Source organism: Cyprinus carpio, chromosome A6, assembly GCF_018340385.1.
Source record: "Cyprinus carpio isolate SPL01 chromosome A6, ASM1834038v1, whole genome shotgun sequence".
NCBI lineage: Eukaryota > Metazoa > Chordata > Actinopteri > Cypriniformes > Cyprinidae > Cyprinus > Cyprinus carpio.
Window position 1 is genome coordinate 3387710 of NC_056577.1, and position 24934 is coordinate 3412643.

At 32.5% G+C, this 24934-nt stretch overlaps 1 protein-coding gene across 1 annotated transcript in view; it reads right to left on the minus strand.

Annotated features, from left to right (window-relative positions):
• szt2 (SZT2 subunit of KICSTOR complex) overlaps positions 1–24934 on the minus strand; it is a 96387-nt gene that overhangs the window by 60016 nt on the left and 11437 nt on the right. The window contains exons 9-36 of the mRNA XM_042759168.1: positions 23813–23983; positions 23482–23713; positions 23268–23397; positions 21571–21716; positions 21250–21402; positions 20139–20253; positions 19837–20042; positions 18450–18686; positions 18278–18362; positions 18103–18191; positions 16868–17036; positions 15265–15379; positions 15077–15184; positions 14790–14990; positions 13600–13697; positions 12672–12810; positions 12115–12360; positions 10291–10498; positions 8781–8828; positions 6527–6654; positions 5128–5392; positions 4879–5050; positions 4689–4781; positions 3920–3998; positions 2525–2827; positions 1250–1388; positions 1048–1164; positions 898–967 (exon numbers count right to left, since the gene is read on the minus strand). Coding sequence (XP_042615102.1) covers positions 898–967; positions 1048–1164; positions 1250–1388; positions 2525–2827; positions 3920–3998; positions 4689–4781; positions 4879–5050; positions 5128–5392; positions 6527–6654; positions 8781–8828; positions 10291–10498; positions 12115–12360; positions 12672–12810; positions 13600–13697; positions 14790–14990; positions 15077–15184; positions 15265–15379; positions 16868–17036; positions 18103–18191; positions 18278–18362; positions 18450–18686; positions 19837–20042; positions 20139–20253; positions 21250–21402; positions 21571–21716; positions 23268–23397; positions 23482–23713; positions 23813–23983 — 4262 coding nt within the window. The remainder of the gene's footprint in view (positions 1–897; positions 968–1047; positions 1165–1249; positions 1389–2524; positions 2828–3919; positions 3999–4688; positions 4782–4878; positions 5051–5127; positions 5393–6526; positions 6655–8780; positions 8829–10290; positions 10499–12114; positions 12361–12671; positions 12811–13599; positions 13698–14789; positions 14991–15076; positions 15185–15264; positions 15380–16867; positions 17037–18102; positions 18192–18277; positions 18363–18449; positions 18687–19836; positions 20043–20138; positions 20254–21249; positions 21403–21570; positions 21717–23267; positions 23398–23481; positions 23714–23812; positions 23984–24934) is intronic.

Sequence of the window (24934 nt, forward strand, 5' to 3'; positions counted from 1 at the left end):
AATTTTTATTTAAAGTACTAAAATAATTAAAACTGAAATAAAAATAAAAACGATACTGACATATTAGAAAAAAATAATAAAAACAAAAAAGAGACATTTTTGTTAAATAAATACAATAAAAATATAAAATAAATGTTAACTGAAATAGAATAAAATATTAAAAAATATTTTATTTAAATTAGTTAACATTTCAAATTTTTATTTAAAGTATTAAAATAATTAAAACTGAAAAAAAATAAAATAAAAACGATATTCACATATTAGGAAAAAACTAATAAAATGACAAACAAAAAAACAAAATGACTGAAACTTTAACAACATTCAAATTGAAAATGGAAAATAGAAAAATAAAAACTAATTCAAAATATAAAAAACTTAAATTACAGCTTATTAATGACGCTAAAATAACACTGGTTAAAGACAGACAAAAACGATTTCTGAAACAAAGAAATCCTCCTTTTGCATTAATGAACAGACTAAACTTTCATGCATATTTCATATACTGTGCTTTCATACTGGATCAATGATAAATAATTGAGTAACACTTTACAATAAGGTTCCATTTGTTAACAGTAGTTAACTACATTAGTTATCATAAATGAACAATGTCACTTTATACTGTATTACAAGCATTAATTAATCATTGATAATTTTAGCATTTACCAATACATTGTTAAAATGAAAAGTTGAATCTAGAAATATTATTTTATGAAATTGAGCTAACATGAACTAACAATAAATAGTTGTATTTTTAATATGCATTGCTCACTGTTAGTTAATGTTAGCAATGCATTACTAATGGGCCAATAATTGTTTGAGAAGATGAAAATTATTATTAATATTATTAAATAAAAAATAAAATCACTTTAATTTTGATTGAAATCTTTGCACTCTCACCTCATCCATGGTGGCTAAAACAGCCATTTTGTGTGGAATAGGAAGTTTGGACAAGGGATCTCCAGACATACTGCAGAAGACGACAAAATATAAAGTTAATTCTCGAGATATTTGGCAACAGATGATGTCTGCTGAGCTCCGAACGCTCACCTTTCCACACCGACCCCGCGCAGGCCGTCCAGATTGGCCATGAGCTCCTCGTCAGAGCGATAGGAGGAGGGCTGTCCAGGAGAGCGGTTCAGAGACACGCTGCTCTCAGACGTGTACCTACAGCACATGCACAGAGCACAGTCAGGAGTGTTTGAGTTTTGAGGTTTCTTCCTCACTCTTGAGGCGCTTCAGGAACACTGACCTGTTGTGGTGGAAGTCCGGAGCCATGACCTCGATCTCCAGAGGCAACGTGAGCACGAAGATATCCAGAGTGACAGACAACTCGTTTAAATCCACCGACTGAACATTCTCAGCGTTCTCAAGACAGGAAATGACTTCACCTGCAAAAAATAAATAAAAAAGTTTTTATTCACTAACATTATTGAAAATACATGAACCAGGTTAATACTAATCAGAGGAAGAAAATTTGAGATTAAAAAACTCAATATACATAGTGTCCATCCCTTCCAACCAATAAAATTAAGATTTTTTTGTGAGTTGTTTTTTATTTTTTATTTGTTTTTTATTTTGTATTTTTATTTTAGATTATTATTTTTTATACATTACAATTTATTCATATTTTAAATTGACATTTATTTATTTTCCGCTTTTATTTTAGTTTACATTTTAGTAATTTTGCTATTAAGTAATTAGTGCTTATGTCATTTTTTTAATTAGTTAATTAGTTTTTAATTAGTTAATTTTTTTTTTTTAGTATTTAGCTTGAATTTATTTTATTTCAGTTTAAGTTTTGGTATTTTTTAGCACTTCGACTTCAACTTATTTTATATCAACTGGTTGCCGATGTAACATTTTAACAATGTTAACAATGTAACTCAACATTTTTCATCTAATATTTATTTCAGCTTAATTTCAATTAATTAAATAAATTTTTAGTCTTACATTTATTTTTAGAAACTAATTTGTTTTATTTTTAATTTTAACATCACTGCTGATCAGGATTTCGATGTGACATATTTTAATATATATTTAGCCAATCCTTGAAATGAATGCAATTAAATGGTTGAATGTCTTATTTTAAATGATTAAGTAAGATTCCAGGTCACAACTATAAGCTAATTAACATAAGTCCATCTACATTTAGATATCATATAAATACTTGTTTAGTATTTAGCAAAATATTATTTGGCACTATTATTACAATTTTTAATGTAAAGAAGAGAGCCCATCATAAAGCTTTTATAAGCATATATAAATCTTTTGTGATGTTATTCAACTGTAACTTGATTTTTGTGAAAAATGTAAAAATACTGTATGCAAATATAGAGTACAGTTAAAAATAACCTTGAATTAAAAAAAAAAAAAAAATGGCAGTGAGAAACAAAATGATTAATATTTTGTTCAACAAATCTTGACTGACATTGTTAGTGGACTTTAGGGAAAAGACGGGAATATGACCCTGTTCAGTGACTGTGAGTCAATGGCAGAGCCCTCAGCGGTGTGTTCAGTGTCTCACCCAGACAGGTTGGCAGTGTTTGCGTGGGCATGGAGCCATGGCAGCTCTTCATGTTGACGGAGCAGGTGAGGTGCACGAACAGAGGAGGCATCTCCGGCTGCGGACCATCCACCTCCAGCAGAGAGTCTCCGTCCAGAATACTGAAGGAATCCTCGTCCTGGTTCACCGTGTTGGAGTCCGACGGAGACTCGCCTTCGCCTGCTCCCTGTCCTCCAGCCTCCACTCTGCCATTCCCACAATCCTGATACTCCACCTCCAGATCCGTGTCACTCTCCGTCACGATGCAGCAGCCCGACACGTTCTCTGTGCATATGCAAAACATAAATATGGACAACCATGTTTTAATATACTTCAACGAGTGAAAAACACTTACCTTTACACTATTAACATCCAAATAACATGAAATCAATGGACCCTACTAAAGTCCTTGTTAAATGTTCATTCACAAGTGCTATGGCACCATGGCTATGCATGCAAGGAAAAATATTATTAATTACTAATAGGGATGTGATTTGTTTTTTTGTTTTTTGACAAATTATAAATGAAAACGTGTCCTTTTATTATTAGACAAAATGCTGCACATTTCTTCGTGAAATTGAAATAAAACTAAACTGAAAATTTTAAACAAATCCCAAATCAAATAAATAAAAGACATGTCTTCATATAAACAAATGAAGGCTTTTCTTGTGCTTTTCCCATTTAAAATTAGACGCAACCACTGCATTTTAATCACGATCCAATCAGAGATGATGCATACATGCAGCATGAGCAGTTTCTGATTTAAATTAGATTGTATCATTTTGAAATTTGAAATAAAAAACAGAATGCTCTGACTTTAGCTTTGTGAAACTATGCTCCATAAAACATCTGCATGAAACAGAAACAGCAGAAGCTCTGAATGAGACGCAGATTCACTCTCTGACAGCAGGTGGCGCTTACGGAGCAGCAGTGGTACAGTTGCTCTTATAAACAGTACTTTAACATACATTTTACTGATGCAAGATGAAAAGAAAATACCATCTAAACTTTTCTGAAGACAGTCAGCTCACCTCAGAGACACATTATTATAAATGCCCAACCGTCTTGAATCGTCACATATATTTATTGATTTTTAACCGGCTGGAGGTGCATCGTTACATCCCTAAGCAATAATATAATAGAAAACTTTTCACAATCCAACTGAAGCATCACTGGATTGTTTAACAGATGTTTAAAACACTATTATTTTCTTTATGCATAACACATTTAGAGAGAAAAAAATGTAACGGTTTTCTTCAAGTTCTTCAAAACAAATTAGTTACTGAATGTGAACTTTATCAAAACAGCCAGAGGTGGAGACTTAGATATATGTGATATTAAAAATGAACACTCGGAGTGTCATGAATGATGTCTAACCGTCTTCTGTGGCGAGTTCAGCTTCAGACACCTCACAGTCCTCACTGGCTCTCCGCTCTCCCTCTCGGTCCAAATCCTCCTGCAGACGGTGAACCAGAGGAAAGGAAAACGCTCCCATAAGCCATTCATGTTATAAAGATGAGCGCTAATCTGACAGTAAACATTGGTCTATAGAAGACTATTCCCAGTCTTTCCTACACAGCTCTGTTTTTTTAGAGCGGGGTGATTAACATGTAAAATTTGATTTAAAATGAAAACACTTTGTATTAGAACAAATACTTGTGAATGTAAAAAAAAAGATTTTTATTATTATTATTATTATTATTATTAATAGTAATGTTTTTTTTTGTTTAATTAATTTATTTTTTATTTTATTTATAATGAATGAATAAATAAATAAATATAAATATTACTAATGCAAAAAGACTATTCCTTGTAAAATAAAAATGTAATTAAAAACAAAAAAATAATAATATTATTATAATTATTATTTTTATAATATAATTTTGTATTATATAAAAAATATAAATTATATAATATTTAAAAAAAATAATTGCAATATATTTCGTGCCTACAAAATATTATACTAGAACATTTTGTGTTGTTGTAGCTCATCACATTCAATTCAACTGCAAACTCTTAACTTAATGAACTGATGTTGCTGTGACCAGCAGACACTGGAGCTTATTAATACTGCTAAAATGCATATTCAAAATTACTGAAAAGAACAGAATACTAAAACATTAAATGAAATATTTCCATGAAGCACCTCTTTTTTGGAAGATGGAAGGCAGTAAAAGAAATAATGTGGATTGGACGGTACAGTCTTGAAATACTGAGCACCAATTTCCATGAACTTGTCCTGTAAGACAAAAAGAATACGAGATATCGTTTGTATGACAGCTGTGTTTTAAAAATGTTGTTTCTACACCCCCGACAACATTTGCTCTCAGCCGTACCTGTATGATTTTGTGCAAATCAGGATACACATCACATTTCTGCTGGGACTGGAGGAGCGACAGAGGGAATTCTGGGATTTTTGGAGACTTGGGTTCGTCCAGGTCCAGCGGGGATGTGGGAGCAGAGACCTTCCCTCTGGAATCGGCTTCACTCACATCCTCCAGCTCAATACTTTGACAAAAAAAAACTTATATTAAACAACGAAAACAAAGCGTTAATCCCACAATGCATTGCTGTAAGGTCAGTACCTGGATGAAGACACCAGCGTGGCTCTGTCAGCTCCATCATCCTCTCCTTCTCCGATGACGAAGGTGGTGGAAGCGTCACTGGACTTGCTTACGCTGACAGAGCCATGCAGCTCGTGACGCTCTCGAAACACACGCACGTGTCCGCAGAGCGTCTGCAGGAAGGAAGTGATGTCGATCTCCTGCAGCGACTCCTCGCAGTAGTCCATAGCCGTCAGTAGGTCCTGGGAGCTCACATTGTGTGACTGCTGCAGACTGCGATAAACACCTGTCCATCAACACAGGCACAAGATCAATGAAACCAGCCGCTGTGAAAATGACATTATTAACATTGTACGTATTTTTGTGTTGTGATATTATTTTTATGAACACATTTTGTGCCCCAATTCACATTAATGAAATGCCTTATACACATGCACAAGAATTTATATATCAAACTAATGTTTTTTACTGTAGAAAATAAATTGTAGAAATGCAGAAATTCAATATATAAATAAATAATTAATCAAATACCTTTTATTTAGACAAATATATATATATATATATAAAAATCTGAACAGGGTGATTCTCATTAATAATCTCCGTAATGAGATACTAATGAATCACTACTGAGAACAATGTGAATTACATACAAACGAATGATATAATAAAATAAAATAAAATATATAGAAAATAATAATGATAATAAAATAAATGCAATTGAAAAATGTCTGGACTCAATAGTAATGAGAATTTGTGACATAAAAGTCCTTAAATGCTTATAAATGATATCTTATTTTTTGCTTACTAGTTTATATATTTTATTTTTAAAATAATAATAAAAAAAATGTAATAAAAAATGTCTGGACTCAAATGAAGTAATGAGAATTGTATTTTTTATTTTATTTGTTTATTTTGCATTACCCTAATGAGAATTTTGGAAATAAATGTGCTTAAATGTTTAAAAATGTTTTTTTTATTTTTTGTTTATTTATTTATAGTTTTATTTTAAAATAATAAAATAAATGCGGTAACACTTTACAATAAGTTTCCATTTGTTAACATTAGTTAACTACAGTAGTTAAACTAACAATTAAAATACTTAAAAGTATTTATTAATCTTAGTTCATGTTGATTCCAACACTTACTGATACATTATTCAAATCAAAAGTTGTATCTATTAATGTTATTTAATAGACCTGAGCTAACATGGACTAACAATGAACAGCTGTATTTTTATTAACTAACATTAACAAAGATTAATAAGTACTGTAACAACTGTATTGCTCATTGTTAGTTAATGCATTAATGCACTTATTGTAAAGTGTTACCATAAATGTAATGTTTTTTTTTTTTTTTGCTTATTTATTTATATTTGTATTTCTGTAAGCTCTATGTCTATATGCATATGTTAGAGTGTGACCTTTGACATAGCTCTGGTAGTAGTGCTCCTGTAGCAGGCTGCAGTAGTTGGCCAGTTCTTTGTGTTTGTGAGGTTGTGTCATGAGCTCCGTCCAGGAGGAGGCGCTGCTGCGGTCCTGAGAGATTGACCTGCCAGAGACACAAACACACACACACACACCAGATAACAGCAGGCCACAATCTGCCAGACATTTCCTACAACACTACAGTACACCAGACACCAGCCTAAAATAGCAGAGACAAGCAGCAGGAAAAGCAATACCCAAGATTGCACCAGACTGCAGTACATTATATACGAGACTAGAATAGGGGAGACAAGCAGCAGGAAAAGCAATACCCAACGCAAAGAGACACAAGAGCTGTTACCTATCACAGAGGACCTAAGACAACCGCCTTAAATACGTCAACTAATATTATAACAAATAACTAAGGGTGCAATTCTGAATAAGAACACCTTTGTTAACCACATCTCTCTGACATGTTCAAGAAGCAAATGCATGCTTTCTATTTTTCAGATTTTATTTTATTTATTGACTATATTGTATTCAAGAACAAAGGTGATTACAGACCCTATAAAGTGCAATTAACTTGCTTAATTAATTATTAAAATACTGTTCCTTAACAGCTGATTGCAGACGTGTTGATTGTAAATATCGGTGGCCGATACCTCAGTATTCCTGAGTGTAATACGATGTAATAAGCAGCACGGTGCAATAGGATTACATCTATCTACAGTCCAGTGGATCATCAAATGTAAATACTGTTGAAGAGGAAGGGTAAATATCAAACTAGTTTCAAACCAGCTTTAAAAGCATGCAAAACAGATTTACAGCCATGAAGCAACAACACCCGAGATTTATCCGCCAGAGGTTTGACTTTTTCATGGTCAACAAAGCGGGAAAAGCTTAGTGGAAAAAATCAAGACGTTGAGGATACCAGTATAATATGAAGCCAAAAACTGGGGGTGCTCAGATGAGCAGACATTACCACCGAGACAGACGTTTATCAGAAGAACATACCGGATCAACAAAGACTGATAACAAACACTAAACTCACAAATAAATCAAGAGGTGCTTTTTTATTTCGAATGCTTTGCGATTTCCTAAATGTCTACACGCAGGGAACTAACCTCCTGAGTTAAGTATGTACACTATCAGTCAAGAGTTTGGACACATGCTTTACTATGACTTTTCTCAACTCATTATGAACTGCAAAAATTGTGACACAAACGAAACCTCCTTTACATTTGACCTTCTTCTTTGTTCAAGCTCTGCTGACTCTAGACCTTCATCATGAAAACATGAGGTGCATCCTGGGATGCTTTTGAAACTGTATTGAAAAGGCTTGAAGAACACGTGGAACATGTATGATGGATTTGTTTCGCCGTATGCTTGAAGAACACGTGGAACATGTATGATGGATTTGTTTCGCCGTATTGCTTTTCCATTTCTCAGAGTAATCAGAAGGTCGTCAGTTAAGTACGTCCAAACTTTTGACTGGTACTGAACATCAGAAGGCAGAGGAAACAACCCTCAGCAGGAAGTGAGGTCTTAAAACACACACATTAGATCATATGTAGAGTGGTTAAGATAATTTTGTTGTTTTTGATAGGAGTCTCATATGTTTTGGGTAGGTATGATTTTTTTTGATTTGGGGTCGGTAAGATACTTTATTGTTTTTTTCCTCTTTGAATATATTGTAAATATATTTATGAGGTGCATCAAAGCGGTATCTTGCATCATTACTCCAGTCTCAGTGTCACAATTCAGAAATCATTTCTAAAGGATTTTGCTGCTAAAGAACACATTTTTGATTATCAAATGCTTTAGATTTTTCAGGATTCTTGGATGAATAGAAAGTAAAAGAACAGCATTTATTTGAAATAAAAATCTATTTTAACATAATAAGTGCATTTACTGTCACTTTTGATAAATTTTTATGCATCCTTGCTGAATATAAGCATTCATTTCTTTAAAAAAAAATAAATAAATGACTGACCCCAAACTTTGAACGGCATATACAGAGATAAACGTTTGCTTTAATTCTGTTATTTTAAGACCTCGGACCCTTTTAAGTCTTCAGTAGCCTAATATCCCCTCATTACGGTCATCGTAAAACAGCAAAGCCCTCCAGAGAAAGAGAAAGAAAGAAGGGCCATCCTGAGGGTAACGGGGCCAAATCGGCCCCCTCAGACCCCTCCCCTCCCGCCCCGTCCCCGCTGTAGGGCGGCAGCAGGAAGCAGTAAGCAGGGCTACCTGTATTTGGGCTGCTGACTGAACTCCCAGGTGTCTGTCTCTTGAGCTCTATTCTCATCCAAAGAGAAACCAGACAGTAAAACATTAGGATGACCACATGATGCCCTCTGAAATGATCAAACACAACAGCTCTGTTCCAAAACACAGCAAACCGCCTACCAAGGCAACTTTATTAGACATCATAAGTATGGTATCAATGCTTTTATTCAGACTGTTTATTGGTAATGAAGAGCTTTTCAACTCAGTCACTTAGCAGAGTTAATAGAGTTAAAGTTAGAGTTCAAGTTCAAACTAAAACCATAAAAAAAAAAAAAAAAATTCTTTTCTTTAAAACTTTAACTAAATTCCAAGTGGAAACAGCAATATAAATAATATTAAAATTATAAAATAGAAAAATTATTTTAAAAAAGGAATATAAAAATTAAATTCAAAATATTAAAGTAAAACTAATAAATAAAAATTAATAAAATTATTTTTAAAAAGAGAAAACTAGAAGAGACAGAAAGAAAGAAAGGAAAGAAGGATAAAGACAAGAAAAAGAAAAAAAAAAAAGGGAAAAAAAAGAAAAAGAAAGAAGAAAGAAAGAAAGAAAGAAAGAAAATTAATAAATTTTGAAAAAAAAATTTTTATAATATAATTTTTTTTATATAATTTAAGTTGAAACAGAAATAAATAATATAAAAAATATAAAATATACAATTTAAAAAATATAAAAATAGAATTAATAATAATTTTCAGTTCTCATTTTCGTTTAGTTTAAATTGAAGTATAAAAAATAATCTAAATAAAGTAAAACTAGTAAATAAAAATTAATAAAAACTATAAAGACATTAAAAAAGAAAAAAGAAAGAAAGATAAAAGAAAATGAATAAAAATTGCAAAAACACAAAATTACTAAACTAAAATTACTTAACTAAAATTAAAGTCGAAACAGAAATAAATAATATAAAAAATATAAAATATACAATTTAAAAAATATAAAAATAGAATTAATAATAATTTTCAGTTCTCATTTTCGTTTAGTTTAACTTGAAGTATAAAAAATAATCTAAATAAAGTAAAACTAATAAAACAAAATTAATAAAAACTATATAGACACATTAAATGAAAAGAAAAACTAAACTAAATAAGACTATTATAAAAAAATAAAATAAACACTATATAGATATATGTTATTATAAAAAAGTAAATTAAATAATATGTATATATATAGTAAAAAAACACAAATTTACTAAAACTTTGACTAAAATTAAAATGGAAAAATATATAAATTAAAAAAAAATAGAAATTAGAAAACAGAAAAAAATAATATAAATAAATAACTAAAATTCTAAATATTAAGTATAATAGTATATCAATGAAACTAAAATAAGAGTGTCACTTATAAGGTCCTGCTTGAGTTAGATACTGCAGTAGGCCGCTCGCTATGGTTTGGAACAGAGCTGGTGACCTGAGACCTTCAAGCTACACACAGCAGCTTTCCTCTGTATGAGGCAGTGTGTCTCAGTACCTGAAGAAGACGTCTCTGGGCTGGCGTCCTGAGCGCGGGTGGACCAGCTGCTCTTTCAGGGACTCGAGGGAGCAGTTGTAGATGTAGATGGGGCAGCGGGGTCGTGCTGCGTCGGCGCCGCTCTGCTGAGACACCTGTCTGCTGAACGTGATGTGACAGTCTCGCTTCTGAGGCTCCACAAACTGAATGCCGTCCTTCTCTTCTGAAGCTGAACGTTATGACACAAGAGGTATGAATATAAAAATCTCTCCCGTCTCATTCTTTTTTTGTCCTAACCAGCTGGAACATGTGAAGCAGCTATTTTTTGTATCTTTGATATATTATTATAGTTTTTATTAATATTTGAATATTGTTTATTTTTTCTGTTTGCATTTTAGTGAATTTTAGTAATTTTGTTGTGAGTTCTTGCCATTTGTATTACTTTATATATATATATATATATACATACATCGTGTTGACAGACAGGGCAAAAAAGTTTGGAAACATTACTATTTTAATGTTTTTGAAAGGAAGTCTCTTCTGCTCATCAAGCCTGCATTTATTTGATCAAAAACACAGAAAAACAAACAGTAATATGTGAAATATTATTACAACTTAAAATAATAAGTTTTCTATTTGAACATACTTTAAAAAAATAATTTATTTCTCTGTGATGCAAAGCTGAATTTTCAGCATCATTCCTCCAGCCTTCAGTGTCACATGTAACATCCAGTCTATCACATGATCATTTAGAAATCATTCTAATATTCTGATTTATATGGAGTGTTGGAAAAAACAGTTCTGCCTGTCTAATATATTTGATGAATAATAAAGGTTTAAAAAGAACTGCATTTATTCAAAATAAAAAAAAAATTCTAATAATATATATTCTAATAATATATTTTCTTTACCATATCACTTTTTATCAATTTTAACACATCCTTGCTGAATAAAAGTATTGGATTTTAGTTTTAAAAAAAGAAAGAAAAAAAAGATAGTAGTGTATATTGTTATTACAAAAATATTTATATTTTAAAAACATAGCTTCTTTTTTTTTTTTTTTTTTACTTTTTATTCATCAAAGTATCCTTAAAAAGTATCACATGTTCTGAAAAAAATATTAAGCAGCAGAACTGTTTCCAACTTTGATAATGGAATCATCATATTAGAATGATTTCTAAAGGATCATGTGATAATGATCCGAAAAATTCATCTTTGCATCACAGAAATAAATGATAATCTCTCAAAGTATAATAATTTAAAAAAACAATTATTTTAAATTGTAATATATACTCACAACCTATTAAAATTTTTCTGTATTTTTGATCAAATAAATGCAGGCTTGATGAGCAGAAGAAAAAACTTTTTCCCACAAAAAAAACATTAAAAATAGTAAATGTTTCCAAACTTTTGACCTGTACTGTATATTTATTTATTTATTTATATATATAGTACATGGTTTAAATTTTAAATTTTTACATTTTTCTAAATTTAAATTAATTTAAACTAAATTACCTAAACTTAAACTAAATGAAAATAGAAATGTTGCCTTGGCAACTAGATGAAAAAAAAAATAAATGTAAGTTTTTTTTAGATTTCATTGTTTCAGTTTTACAGTTTGATGATGCAAATTTGCGTAGTGTGAAAGATTTATATTTTTCTAGTTTGTACTGTAACAAAAACATTTTATTTTTTTTATTTTTTTCATGGTTTTATTTTTAAGTATAATAACCCTGATGTGAAACACAACTAAACTCCCTTGGCTGGTTTCAGTTTCTGTCATACTGGTCACTTCGTTGTGTTAAATCCAGTCTGGAAACATGCAGCAGAATTTAAGTCCCATACCAGTTTCGCTTGTGTTCATGTTGCTCTGTCCTGCAGACGTGTCCAGCGCTGCTTCTGGTTCCTCTGTGGACGCCGTCCTATCTTCTCCATGTTGACTTCTTCCAACCTGTGGACCATTGGCAGAGCTGCTGAAGGAGTCTGCCTGTGATTGGCCGTTGCCGTGACTACAGGTCTCCTCCTCATCCAGGAGACTGCTGCTGATTGGAGGTTCAGTTTCCAGCCCAGAAGACATCAAAATCTGCACATCTGCACAGTCAAAATAAAGCTTAAATATACAATTATTAAAAATAAGCACATAACAATGTTTGTTTTTTTATTTTTTATTATTATTATTATTATTTCTGGCATTTATAAGTATTAAAGCCCCACCAACTGGTAGCTGGTAGTTACACTCTCCAGATGGCAACATTAGTTTGGTCAAACACTGCCGGGTTAAACTGTGGGCATGTTTCATGTTTGCAGCCAAAAATGTAAGCGGCTAAATAAAAAGCATTCAAATAACTTCAATCTCACGATGTGTGTAAACAGAGGACTACTGGCTTTGACAGACGACGCACCTGTGAATGTAGCTGGCAGGAAAGTGAGCAGGATCTGCTGAGGACTGATGTATTTGGCGTAACATTTCCAGTGAGGAGATATACTGTCCTGCTCCACGCCAGCTGGCTCGTCATCCACAAGATCTGCATTACTGAAGCTCTGCCAGGAACACACACACACACACACACACACTGTAACAACTCCGCCAACAACAGAAGGATAAGTACACTGCCATTTGAAAGTTTGGGGTCAGTAAGATTTATTATAATCATTATGAAAGAAATTCATATTTTTATTCAGCAAGGACACATTACACTGAACAAAAGTGACTATAAAAGACATTCATAATGTTAGAAGAGTTTTCTATTTCAAATAAATGCTGCTCTTTTGAACTTTCTATTCATCAAAGAATTTTGTAAAAAATTAAATGTATCACAGAAGCAGCAAACAATCCGGAAAACAATCTGAGAAAAATAGAATATACATTTATTTTATTTTATATCATTTTATTATTCTTTTTTTATTTAGTTAGTGTGTTTGTATGTTTTTATAAATATTTATAACCAGCCATGATTTCTTTTTTTATTTAATTTAAATGTATTTATATTGAAACTATACAAATAATGCAATTGTTTGGTGTTTTCCCCTTGCATACGAGTGATGAACAAATGTGCACCTGTTGTAAGGCATGTTGCTAGCAACGACAAGGTCATAGGTTCTATTCCCAGGCAGCGATAAACCGATGTTTAATTTTCCACTGTGGTAAAATGTGTGTGATTTGCACACTTCAGTTTCATCAGTGAGGGTCAGATATCAATTATGGGTCACGTCATATGTATCATGCTCCAGATAAAGTCAACTCCATTTGATTTATTAGCCAAAGGCTGTTTCACACACAGGTGTGGAGTGGTTATGAGTGTGGCTGAGCTGTAATATGAGCTGATGTACCTGCAGCGTGCTGGAGGAGCCCGTCACCTCTTTACTGCTTCCAATCGTGTGGAAGGACAGAACAGTGTCCTGCCTCTCCAGAGGCTTCAAGCTCTCCTCTGAAAACAAACACACACACAGATAAACCTCGTGAGGGAAGATCAGGGGTCAGTCTCTTCTCATGTCTCTAGTAATCGCTAATGAATCAATTAAAGGTCATTCGGGATGTCTGGCATCCATTAGCATAAAGCCTTTCAATTAGTGTGTTTAAAATCAACTACTAGCTTAAACGCCATTGAATTAAATATTAAATAAATTAAATAAACGCCATTCAATTTATCAAACACTTTAGCAAGAGTAAATTAAAACAACAAAAGCAACAGGGGTTGCTCTGTGCTTCCAGATTAATGAAATGTTTAGGGTTTATTAATAATAGCACAAACAAATGAACAACTAGTTAACAGTAATGCATTTACAATGGAACATCCTAAGTGTTAAAAAGCACAATCCTTCCTAAAACATGGAAGTTTTACACTATTATATAAAGTAAACACTACCGTTCAAAAGTTTGGGATCAGTATGATTTTTAAATGTTTTAAAAAGAAGTTACCAAGGGTGCATTTATTTATAATTTATTCCTCTGATGGCAAAACTGAATTATAAAATATACTGTATATATACACACACACTACCAAATGTTTTTAAAAGAAGTGTATAAGTCTATTTTTTAATCAAAAATACATAAAAAAACATTAATATTGTAAAATATTATTACAATTTATGTAATAAAACAATTAAAACTTAAATTAAATATATAATAACAGTTTTCTATGTAAATATATTTTAAAATATAATTTCTTCCTGTAATCAAAACATCATTACTCCAGTCTTCAGTGTCACATGATCTTCAGAAATCATTCTAATATACTGATTTGCTGCTTAAGAAACATTTCTGATTATAATCAATGTTGAAAACAGCTGTGCTGCTTCATATTTTTGTGGAAACCATGAAAAATTTTATCTTTTTAGGATCCTTTAATAAATGGAATATTCTTTTGTAACATTATAAATGTCTTCACTGTCACTTTTCATCAATTTAATGCATCCTTCCTGAATGAAAGTATTGATTTCTTTCAAATCTTTTGAACAGTAGCGTATGTTTTGGTTGCATGAACATTACAGACATCTTAGCATTAATACAGCCAAATCACCTTTAATGACAGGAAGTGAGAATGGAGCCACATGGCCATCTCTTTCCCGCTCTAGGATGTGATGCATGAACGCCACGTGATCGCCGTCAGTCAACAGGATCTCTCGATCGCTGAGCTCGCTCTGCAGGGAGCCGTGGAAGAGGCTGAGGAGGAGGTCGTTGGGCAGAGAGGAGGCGCTACGGGAGGCGTCCGCCTGCCCCTCTGTAACAAAGGTCAAGAGAAAAACTGTGAAATAAGCCCCAGCATTCACTCATTTGGATAAAGGTGGATGGACAATGGACTCGCACCACGGCTGAAGGTGTAGAAGAAGAGCTCGATCTGCTGGCACTTGGGCAGGAGTTTCATCAGGTCGAACTGGAAAGGCACAGTGTGTATGCAGTCATCAGCAGCAGCACCTACAGGAGCAACACACCACACTGAGCATCAGATCTCATCCGACTGTGTGGAAGGAGACGGTGACAGTGCACGTTCGTACCTGGAGCATCTCTGAGGCTGCTGAGAGGACACACCTGCTCTTTATTCCGACACAGCTGGATGAGGTATTCGAACGTGATCATCGTCGTCATGCACGACAGATCACGGGGAAAAATCTGGAACAGAGACATGCAATTCATAAGCTTTGACTCTGTCAGTTCTCAGTAAAAATTCCAAAATACATTAAAGTCTACATGAAATCACAACTGACCCGGTTTACTTTATTGTTTATTATATATATATACATATATATATATATATATATATATATATATATATATATATATATTATAATATATATATATATATAAAATCCATTTTCATGACTCCTCTTTGATAAAATTCATGTGTTCAGATGGCAATTTTTTTTAAGAAGTGAGTTTTGTGATCCATGAACCCAGAAATACGCTTCTCACATGGTCAGTCACATGTTCAACTTTATTTTAAATATCATATTTAAACATAGAAAAATTGATGCGGCATTGTTTAAATGGTCTTCTGTCTTAAATTTTCTCCCTCCAAATAATGGATGTAATAAAAGTGCAAATTAACAGAAATATGATAATGAAATATCAAGATAAATATCTGTCCTAGCTACTTGGTCAACGTGTGTTATTTATTTATTTTATTGTGACATTATTATAGTTTTTATCCAAATAATGGATCCTTTTTTTTTTGTTTATTATACATATATCTATATATAGTATATATACATACATATATATCTATATAATACCTATACATATATATATATATATAAGATATATAGTATATACATATATATATATAATTATCTATTATATATATTATTAAATGTACATATTATATGGATATAACTATACTATATATATAATATTATATATTATTATTTATTATATATATATATATATATATATATATAGTCATAGAGATATATGATATATGCGTTATATATATTTTTTTTTTTTTTTTTTTTTTTTTTTTTGCGGGTTTTTGACATTTTATTGTCATTTTGTTTTATTTTATACGTCTATATAATTTTTATTCCTTTCTAATTCAGTTTTAGTTATTTTAGTATATCAAGTTAAATGAAAATGAGAAACTATCCAAAGTGAAATAAGTTTTTTAATACTTAACTTGATTTTAGTAAACATTTATTTCATGAAAATATTTTATATGGTTTTAATTTTAGTTTGTTATCTATAATACTTCTGGCAGAATGACTAGTCGAACAAGCTCTAATTTATAGAAATGTATATAATGCATATTTTAAAATTGTATTGCATACCTGTTGCTGCCATAATAACAGCCCATTTAAAAAATTTATGTAATTTTGTTCTCTTTTTCTTCTTAACAGCTCCTACTCACTATAGTGTAATATTAAAAAATATATTTTAAAACTATATTGCACAAATACCACTTTTCATCATATTTCACTGTGTATTCTGGTAAAAATGTCACTCAGAAATACATTATCGGAGCTAAAAGCTTTGTAATTGCCACTTTATGAACGCTCATGTAAAGCTAATTTTACTGACCACTGTCTCACAGCTTTGTAAAACAGGTACAGTTACTAGCAGTAATTAATTTCACATATGAGTGGACGTGGTGATGTTGTCACTAACGGCCTGAGGGATCTCCTGATAGGTGAGCTTCTGAAAGTGTCTCTGCTGCTCCAGTGAGCTGCACACGGCTCCGCTCTGAGGCTCCACCCAGCACTCCGTCACCAAACTCATCTCTGTGTCCACATCTATGGCCTCCACCTCAGTGTCATTGTCATCATCTGTGGAGAAACTGGAGACACCATGCCAAAAACATACAGAGTCAAACCAGACTCCTATTATAAGACTAACTGTGCTCTTCTAATCTTTTAATTGAATTAGTGCACCTTGTATGCAATAAGCTGATTGGAGAGGACAAACCATATTTGCAAAGTTCTGCACTATTTATTAATTCATTGTATTTTATCTCTCCAAATAATGGATGTCACAAAAGTGGAAATTAGCAGAAATACAGTAATGCAACCTCTTGGTTTGATAAGATAAACATCTGGCCCAGCCACTTGGAAGTGTTATTTTAGTTATTTTATTGAGACGGTATTGTAGTTTTTATTAATATTTTGAATTCAATTTTATTTTTGTATTTTAATTTTAATTTTTTAGTTATTTTTAGATTGTTCAGATCTTTATTTATTTATTGTTTTATTATTATTTTTTCAGTCATTGTTTTATTTTGATGCTATTTGCAAACAATTTTTAAAAAATTTCAGATCATGCACAAAACTTTATGACCAAAATTATTTCCTGTTAACTTCCCCTTGAGACTTTAACTAATGCTAAATGTAATGAATTTAATAACACCTTCAAATTAGGAATTAATCAAAAAATAAATATAGTTAATTAAAACAAACTTATTGAATTATCTGATTTGAATTGATTATTAAGGTTTAATTATCAAGTAAATGTTCTATTGTTTTTTTTAATTTTTTATTATATATATTTTTTTAATTGTACTTTATTTTTTATTACATTTTAAAATTTATACATTTTCATTTAAATCAGTATCCACATTTCTGTCAAACCCCTGCAGTTTCATTGTAAAGCCTTAAATCTGTAAAAATCGAGAATTTTTTTTTTTTTTTTTTAAATACATTGTTTGCAAATATTTTAGACTTTTATCTTCTCATACAAGATTAGGAGCCAGATTTACTAAATCATAAACTTTTAAACTCTAAAATCTTTAAATGTGAGCAGTGTGATGATATGCTCAGCCTTACAATGATCTATTCGATACCATAACAGCACAGGAATCATTCAGTAAAGCCATCGAAGAATTTAGCAGTGAACAGATGAAGCATTACCTGTCCTTGGTAGAAGTGGAATGAGGTGGAAAAAGGATGTACTGGACTATGCAGGTGTGTTTTTCTCCGTCCAAATCAGCTGACGGACTCTGCATAAAGAGTTGTGGCAGAACGTTAAAGATGCATGGCTACCAAAACACTAACACTGGGATATACTAGCGCAGAGTGTTCGTACTTTCACCTGCATTGGCAGTTCTGCCACCATGTTGACGATTCCCTCTCCACTGGCGGCAAAGTGGAAGCCTTCAGAAAGACGAATGCTGCGCAATCGAAAACAGCCGTTAGGAATTCAGCACATGCTCTTGTCAGAAGTGACTTCTTACAGGTCAAGGGTGTTTGAGACTCACTCAGAGAGCATGGAGAGGATATGAGCGACTGCGGGTAGTGACACGGCGGTTCCCGGGCCGTTCTGCACGGCCCAAACCCAGCGCTGGTGCAGGAAGTAACGGGACAGAGACACCATGGTGGAGGACGCCGTCCTGCTGGCAGCCATGCTGAGAGGGGCGCCCATGATGGGAGGCTGAGCGAACGGCTCCATGTTTAAGATGAAAGGGGTGCGGAAATCTGACGGAAGTTTCTCGTACCTGCAGCAGAATTTGCAGATTTGCTAAATTATATGCTTTTGAAACCTCTGAGCTACAGAAGAACTAATCGGATTCAGTGTTGTTATTTTTAAAATAAAATGTTGGCATGGCAGCTATCAAAAATAAAATATACTGTAACTTAAGTACTAAAACTGAAACAAAAATTATGTGAAATAGAAATAATAAATAAATAAAAATGGCAAAAACACAAATAATTACACTAAAATTTAAACTAATAAAATGACATGATATAATAAAAATAACTAAATTACTAAAACTTTAACTAAAATTACAATGAAAACAGAAAATATTTAAAAAAAAATCAAGATATTAATAAATACTAAATAAGTATATAAATGATAATAAAATAACACTCATCGAAGTCTGCATTAAAACAGTGTTTGCAAATCATTGTCATTTTGTAAAGTGACACACTTCAGAGTAAAACATTATATTAAACAAGAAAAACACATTAATCTGTGGATTTTAGTCCAGTTTATCCATTAGAGATTGTGACTCTGGAGCACAAAAGCAGTTTTAAGTCTCTGGGGTATATTTGTAGTAATAGCCAAAAAATACACTGTATGGGTCAAAGTTATCGAATTTTCTTTTATGGCAAAAATCATTAGGATATTAAGTAAAGTTCATGTTCCATGAAGATATTTTGTAAATTTCCTACTGTAAATATATTAAAACTTAATTTTTGATTAGTAATATGCATTGCTAAGAACTTAATTTTAACAACCTTAAAGGTGATTTTCTCAATATTTAGATTTTTTGCATCCTCAGATTCCAGATTTTCAAATAGTTGTCTCTCATCCAAACTGTCCTATCCTAACAAACCATACTTCAATGGAAAGATTATTTTATCTATTCAGCTTTCAGATGATGTATAATTCTCAATTTAAGAAAACTGACCCTTATGACTGGTTTTGTGTTCCAGGGTCACAATTGATCATGAAAAGTTATAAAATACAGAAATAAAAAGGTTTTGTTTCAGAGGCCTTTTTTCTTCAGACTAACACGCTCCAGTGAATCGTTCACAGTAAGATGTGTAGTGAGAAAATAAGGTAAATTTGGACTTCATGTTGACTATAGGTCCGTCATGACTTCATGAAACTAAATTGAGATGACCTGAGATGTCACTGACCTGATCAGTAGTTTTTCGAGAGGTTTGTTGAGCACCACCACACACGGCCGGTCAGACAGCGCCGGTTTGGGCACAGGAAGAGGCGGGGACTTGGAGGGCGACGCGTTACCCAGAATCTTCCGTTTGGTTTTTGGCGTGGCCTCCTTATTCTGGACTCGGTGAGGGAACCGCAGCTGAAGGATCTGCTCTCGAAGTTCGTCCACAATCTACAGAGTGAGAAACACTCGTTCTCTTACGCGCCCCCATACAGTGCTTTCACAGAACCCAAATGAACTGAACTCTAGTGTGGAAAACACCTTCACCTTGTTCCTGGTGTGTGCCAGAGTTCCTATCGGGAAGCCCAGTCGCAGCACCATGCAGGGAGCTTTAGAGATCAGACGCACCAGATAGAAGGAGACGGGGGGCAGCTCAGAGGCACTGTGGGAATAATGCTTGATGAAACACTGCTCTGTAAATCTGCCAAATGAACTGAGTATCAAACACTGATATTTTAGTATCGTTGAGATACTATTTAGTAGTTAGTTTTTGTTTGTATATTTTCCATTTTCATTTTAATTAAAGTTTTAGTAATTTTGTTGTGTGCTCTTGTCATTTTTAGTAGATTTTGTTTTTTTATATACATCTTTATACATTTTCAATTTCAGTTTTGGTTTTAGTTATTTTAGTTTATCAAAATAAACTACATTTAAATGAGAAATGTTGCCTCAGCAATTAGCTGAAATAAAAAGGATTTTATGTTTTATTTTATTTTAGTTCATATTTATTTTATTTCAAGTAACAAAAATGTTTTTTTGTTGTTGTTGTTGTTGTTGTTGTTTTGTTTTAACTATAATAACCCTGGAATTAAACACAGCCACGTACATAATCCCCAAAAAGTATTTGGACACTTTATTCACACAGTGTTGTTACTGTTAATTTAAACTATTAAAAATTGTTTTCGGTAATTGAAAAAAGCTCAAATAAAATCAAATCTAAATATTAGATGAAAACATTAGAAATGTTTTAGAAATAATATAAATATGTTCATGTCGAAGTATAAAAATTACTCAAACTAAAGCTGAAATAAAAATTAATTAAAGGTATATAGATTTTTTTTTTAAAAGACTAAAGCACATAAAAAAAATACAAAAATCACAATGAAAATATAAAAATGAAAACAAAGAAAATATAAAAATGACAGCTAATTTAAAATATTAATGAATAATATAATATAATATAATATAATATAATATAATATAATATAATATAATATAATATAATATAATATAATATAATATAATATAATAATTACAAAAAAACTAAAATAACACTGGTTTACTTACAAAAGGAATGTGAGAAAAATGTCTGAATCTAGTGTGGGAATGATGCTTGTTAAACTGCTCTGTAAATCTGGCTAATGAGCTGTGCATGAACCTGTAAATAAGTTTGACGTATGAGTATCCCTCCACCAGGACGAAACTGCTCCAGTCCCTGAGCAGCGAGGTGAGCGCTGAGTGAGAGATGCGACACGGGATGGTACTGAAGCTACCGTTATTGCCAGCGTTGTGCACATGCTTTGGGACCGGGCTGAACAGAGAGACACAAAGCAAAACCATGCGATTTAATGCACACTGACATTTCATATTGAGCGGTTTCTCTAAATCTAATCTCTCTTATTTCATTCCAGCTCAAGTTAAAATGTTGCCAACAGGTCTGCTATATATACGCTGACCAATCCAGGCTGTGTTCACTCACATGTCATGCTCCAGAATGATAGCGATGCGATGCATGTGCAGCCAGCGCTGCCAGAAGTTAGCGTCCATGGACAGGATGGGCTTCCAGTAGGAGGAAAACTGTGATTGGCTGGAGTCTTTAGAGCCACTGTGCTGGAGGGAGAGGACCTGATGGAGAACAGGATTGTGTTTAGCATGTGTAAATCACCAAAACACAACAAAAACATAAACCTTAGTATGCTACACTACTGTTAATGTAATTTAAGAGACACTTTTTTCACAGGATTCACTACAAAAGGTTGGAGTCAGCATGATTTTTCAATGTTTTTGAAAGAAGTCACCAGGGCTGCATTTATTTGACTAAAAATATAGTAAAAACAGTAATATTCTGATATATTATTTCGTTTTAAAATTACTGTTTTCTATGTGAATATATTTTAAAATTTAATATATTCCAGTGACGAAAAGCTGTATTTTCAGCATCATTACTCCATGATCTTCAGAAATCATTCTAATATGCTGCTCAAGAAACATTTAGGATTATTATCAATGTTGAAAACAGCTGCATGTTTTTTGTTTTTCAGGATTATTTAATGAATAGAAAGTTAAAATGCATTAAAAATAGCATTTAACACTAGGGTTGGGTATCGTTTGAATTTTATCAATTCCGATTCTGATTCTGCTTATCGATTCCGAGTTTTGATTCCAATAAGATAAAAAAAATTAATGTCAAACATTTAGATGTCAAACATGTATTCTGTCTTTTTACAAAGCATTCTGTTGCAGCTGAATAACATGAGCAAAAATCAGCAGCCTACAAAACACTGCAAGAGGAATTTTGTCTGTGCTTTAAAAAAAAATACCATAGCAAAAACAACTAGATTAATATAAATTTCAAATATTAAACTGTTAAAGACAAGTAAACAGTTAGTAATAAGATAGAAACAAACAAATCAATTAGCAATATCATAAATAAATACAACTAAACAAAATTTCAGGTACAGAAACTGTAATTAAAAGTTTATAAACACAGCATAGTTTTCTTTTTATAAATAAAATAAAGATTAATCAATTAAAGTTATTAAATATATTCAGTCAAGATCAGTGAAAGATTTTCTTTTGTTTTTTGATTAACATTAATGACAGGCAGCGTGTTTATTAGGCTGTTGTCTCTTTAAGCAAAAATACTGTACATGTGTGTTTTCTTTCTCATCTGTTTACGTTGATGATAAACTGATGTAGTTTTCTGTATATTGGTCGACAAATATCTGGCTCGGAACAACCTTTTCTACAGTGGAAACACACGGAACGGTCCGAGAACGGACACAAACTGTGAACCCGCAGCGCGACCGCCGACCGCTGCTCTCTGTGCACGCGCTTGCGCTTCATGTGCGCTGCACACAAACGGGGCGCAAATTCTTTCTGTTCCTGCACTTAATTGTTTTTAATCAAATTGAAATGCGAACGCAGGAATCGTTAAGCAGAATCGAATTGCACGCATCTTATCAAATACCCGGTTCTTGGAAATTTGGAACCGGTTCTAAAATGGAACCGGTTTTCGATACCCAACCCTATTTAACACCAAATAAATCTTTTATCTTTTAACATTATAAATGTCTTTACTGCCACTTTTGATCAGTTTAATGCATCCTTTCTGAATATAATGAATCTTTGAGTTTGAACTGATCCAAACTTTTTCGTTTTGCACTAACAACTCACCGGTGTGGTGGATCCAGGTGGGATGTAAAACAGAGGAACCCCATTTTTCGTGCTTTCGGGGATGGTGTAGTGTTCTGGGATGGAATTAAAGGACTGCAGGTGCACCAACATCTGGTCTGTCTGATTTATGCTGTTGAGGAGAAACAATATACAGCATTACTAAAACTAAAACTGAACATCCAAGATAAGACTGAAGCCAGAGTTTCTAAGTGACCTCTGCAGAGTGTTCCAGAAGCGGCGGATGACAGACGTGCGGTAGGGGCTTGTGATTGGTTTCCTCATGGTGCAGCTGATGTCATGGAGGATGTCGTAGCTGCCCTCTATGGTCACCTCCACCCAGGTGGTGCGTTTGACTGGATTCAGGGGCCAGGACGCCACGGCGAGGTACTCGATACGCATGTTATGCTTCCAGAGGAGGACCAGCTTCACCTCCAGCTGACTTCCTCCTATAAAGAGACGAGATCGTTTCGAAATCTCAAGGGTGCATTAAATGTCTTTGATTATACAAGCATACTTGAACACCAGACTTTATGAGGTTAAAGTACCTTTAGTGATGTTGATCTCTCGGATGGTGTATCCCTCTCGCAGTCTGATGGACAGGACACTGATCAAGTCCGCGTGCACTTCCTTCTCCGTGTGTTTCTTCCTGCGCATCACTAAGGCGGGGTTTCCACTGGCTGACACCAGGTGTTCATTAAAGAGCCTGTGCTGGGAGACTACAAACACACAGACCACACAGATCAGCCTGTGTGCATTGCATTAGGCAAAGATAAACCTAAAATAAATTCATGTAAATACAGTACAGGTCAAAAGTTTGGAAACATTACTATTTTTAATGTTTTTGAAAGAAGTTTCTTCTGCTCATCAAGCCTGCATTTATTTGATCAAAAATACAGAAAAAATTTTAATATTGTGAAATATTATTACAATTTAAAATAATTGTTTTTAAATTTATTATACTTTAAATTATCATTTATTTCTGTGATGCAAAACTGAATTTTTTAGGATCATTATCACATGATCCTTTAGAAATCATTCTAATATGATGATTCATTATCAAAGTTTGGAAACAGTTCTGCTGCTTAATATTTTTTCAGAACATGTGATACTTTTTTAGGATACTTTGATGAATTAAAAGTAAAAAACAAACAAACAAACAAACAAAAAAGCTATGTTTTTAAAATATAAATATTTTGTAATAACAATATACACTACTGGTCAGTAATTTGGGGTCAGTAATTTTTTTTTTCTTTCTTTTTTTAAAATAAAATCTATACTTTTATTCAGCAAGGATGTGTTAAATTGATAAAAAGTGATAGTAAAGAAAATATATTATTAAAATATATATTATTAGAATTTTTTTTTTTTTTAATAAATGCAGTTCTTTTTAACCTTTTATTCATCAAATATTTTAGACAGCAGAACTGTTTCCAACACTTATAATAAATCAGAATATTAGAATGATTTCTAAATGATCATGTGATAGACTGGATGTTACATGTGACACTGAAGGCTGGAGTAATGATGCTGAAAATTCAGCTTTGCATCACAGGAATAAATTATTTTTTAAAGTATATTCAAATAGAAAACTATTATTTTAAGTTGTAATAATATTTCATAATATTACTGTTTTTACTGTATTTTTGATCAAATAAATGCAGGCTTGA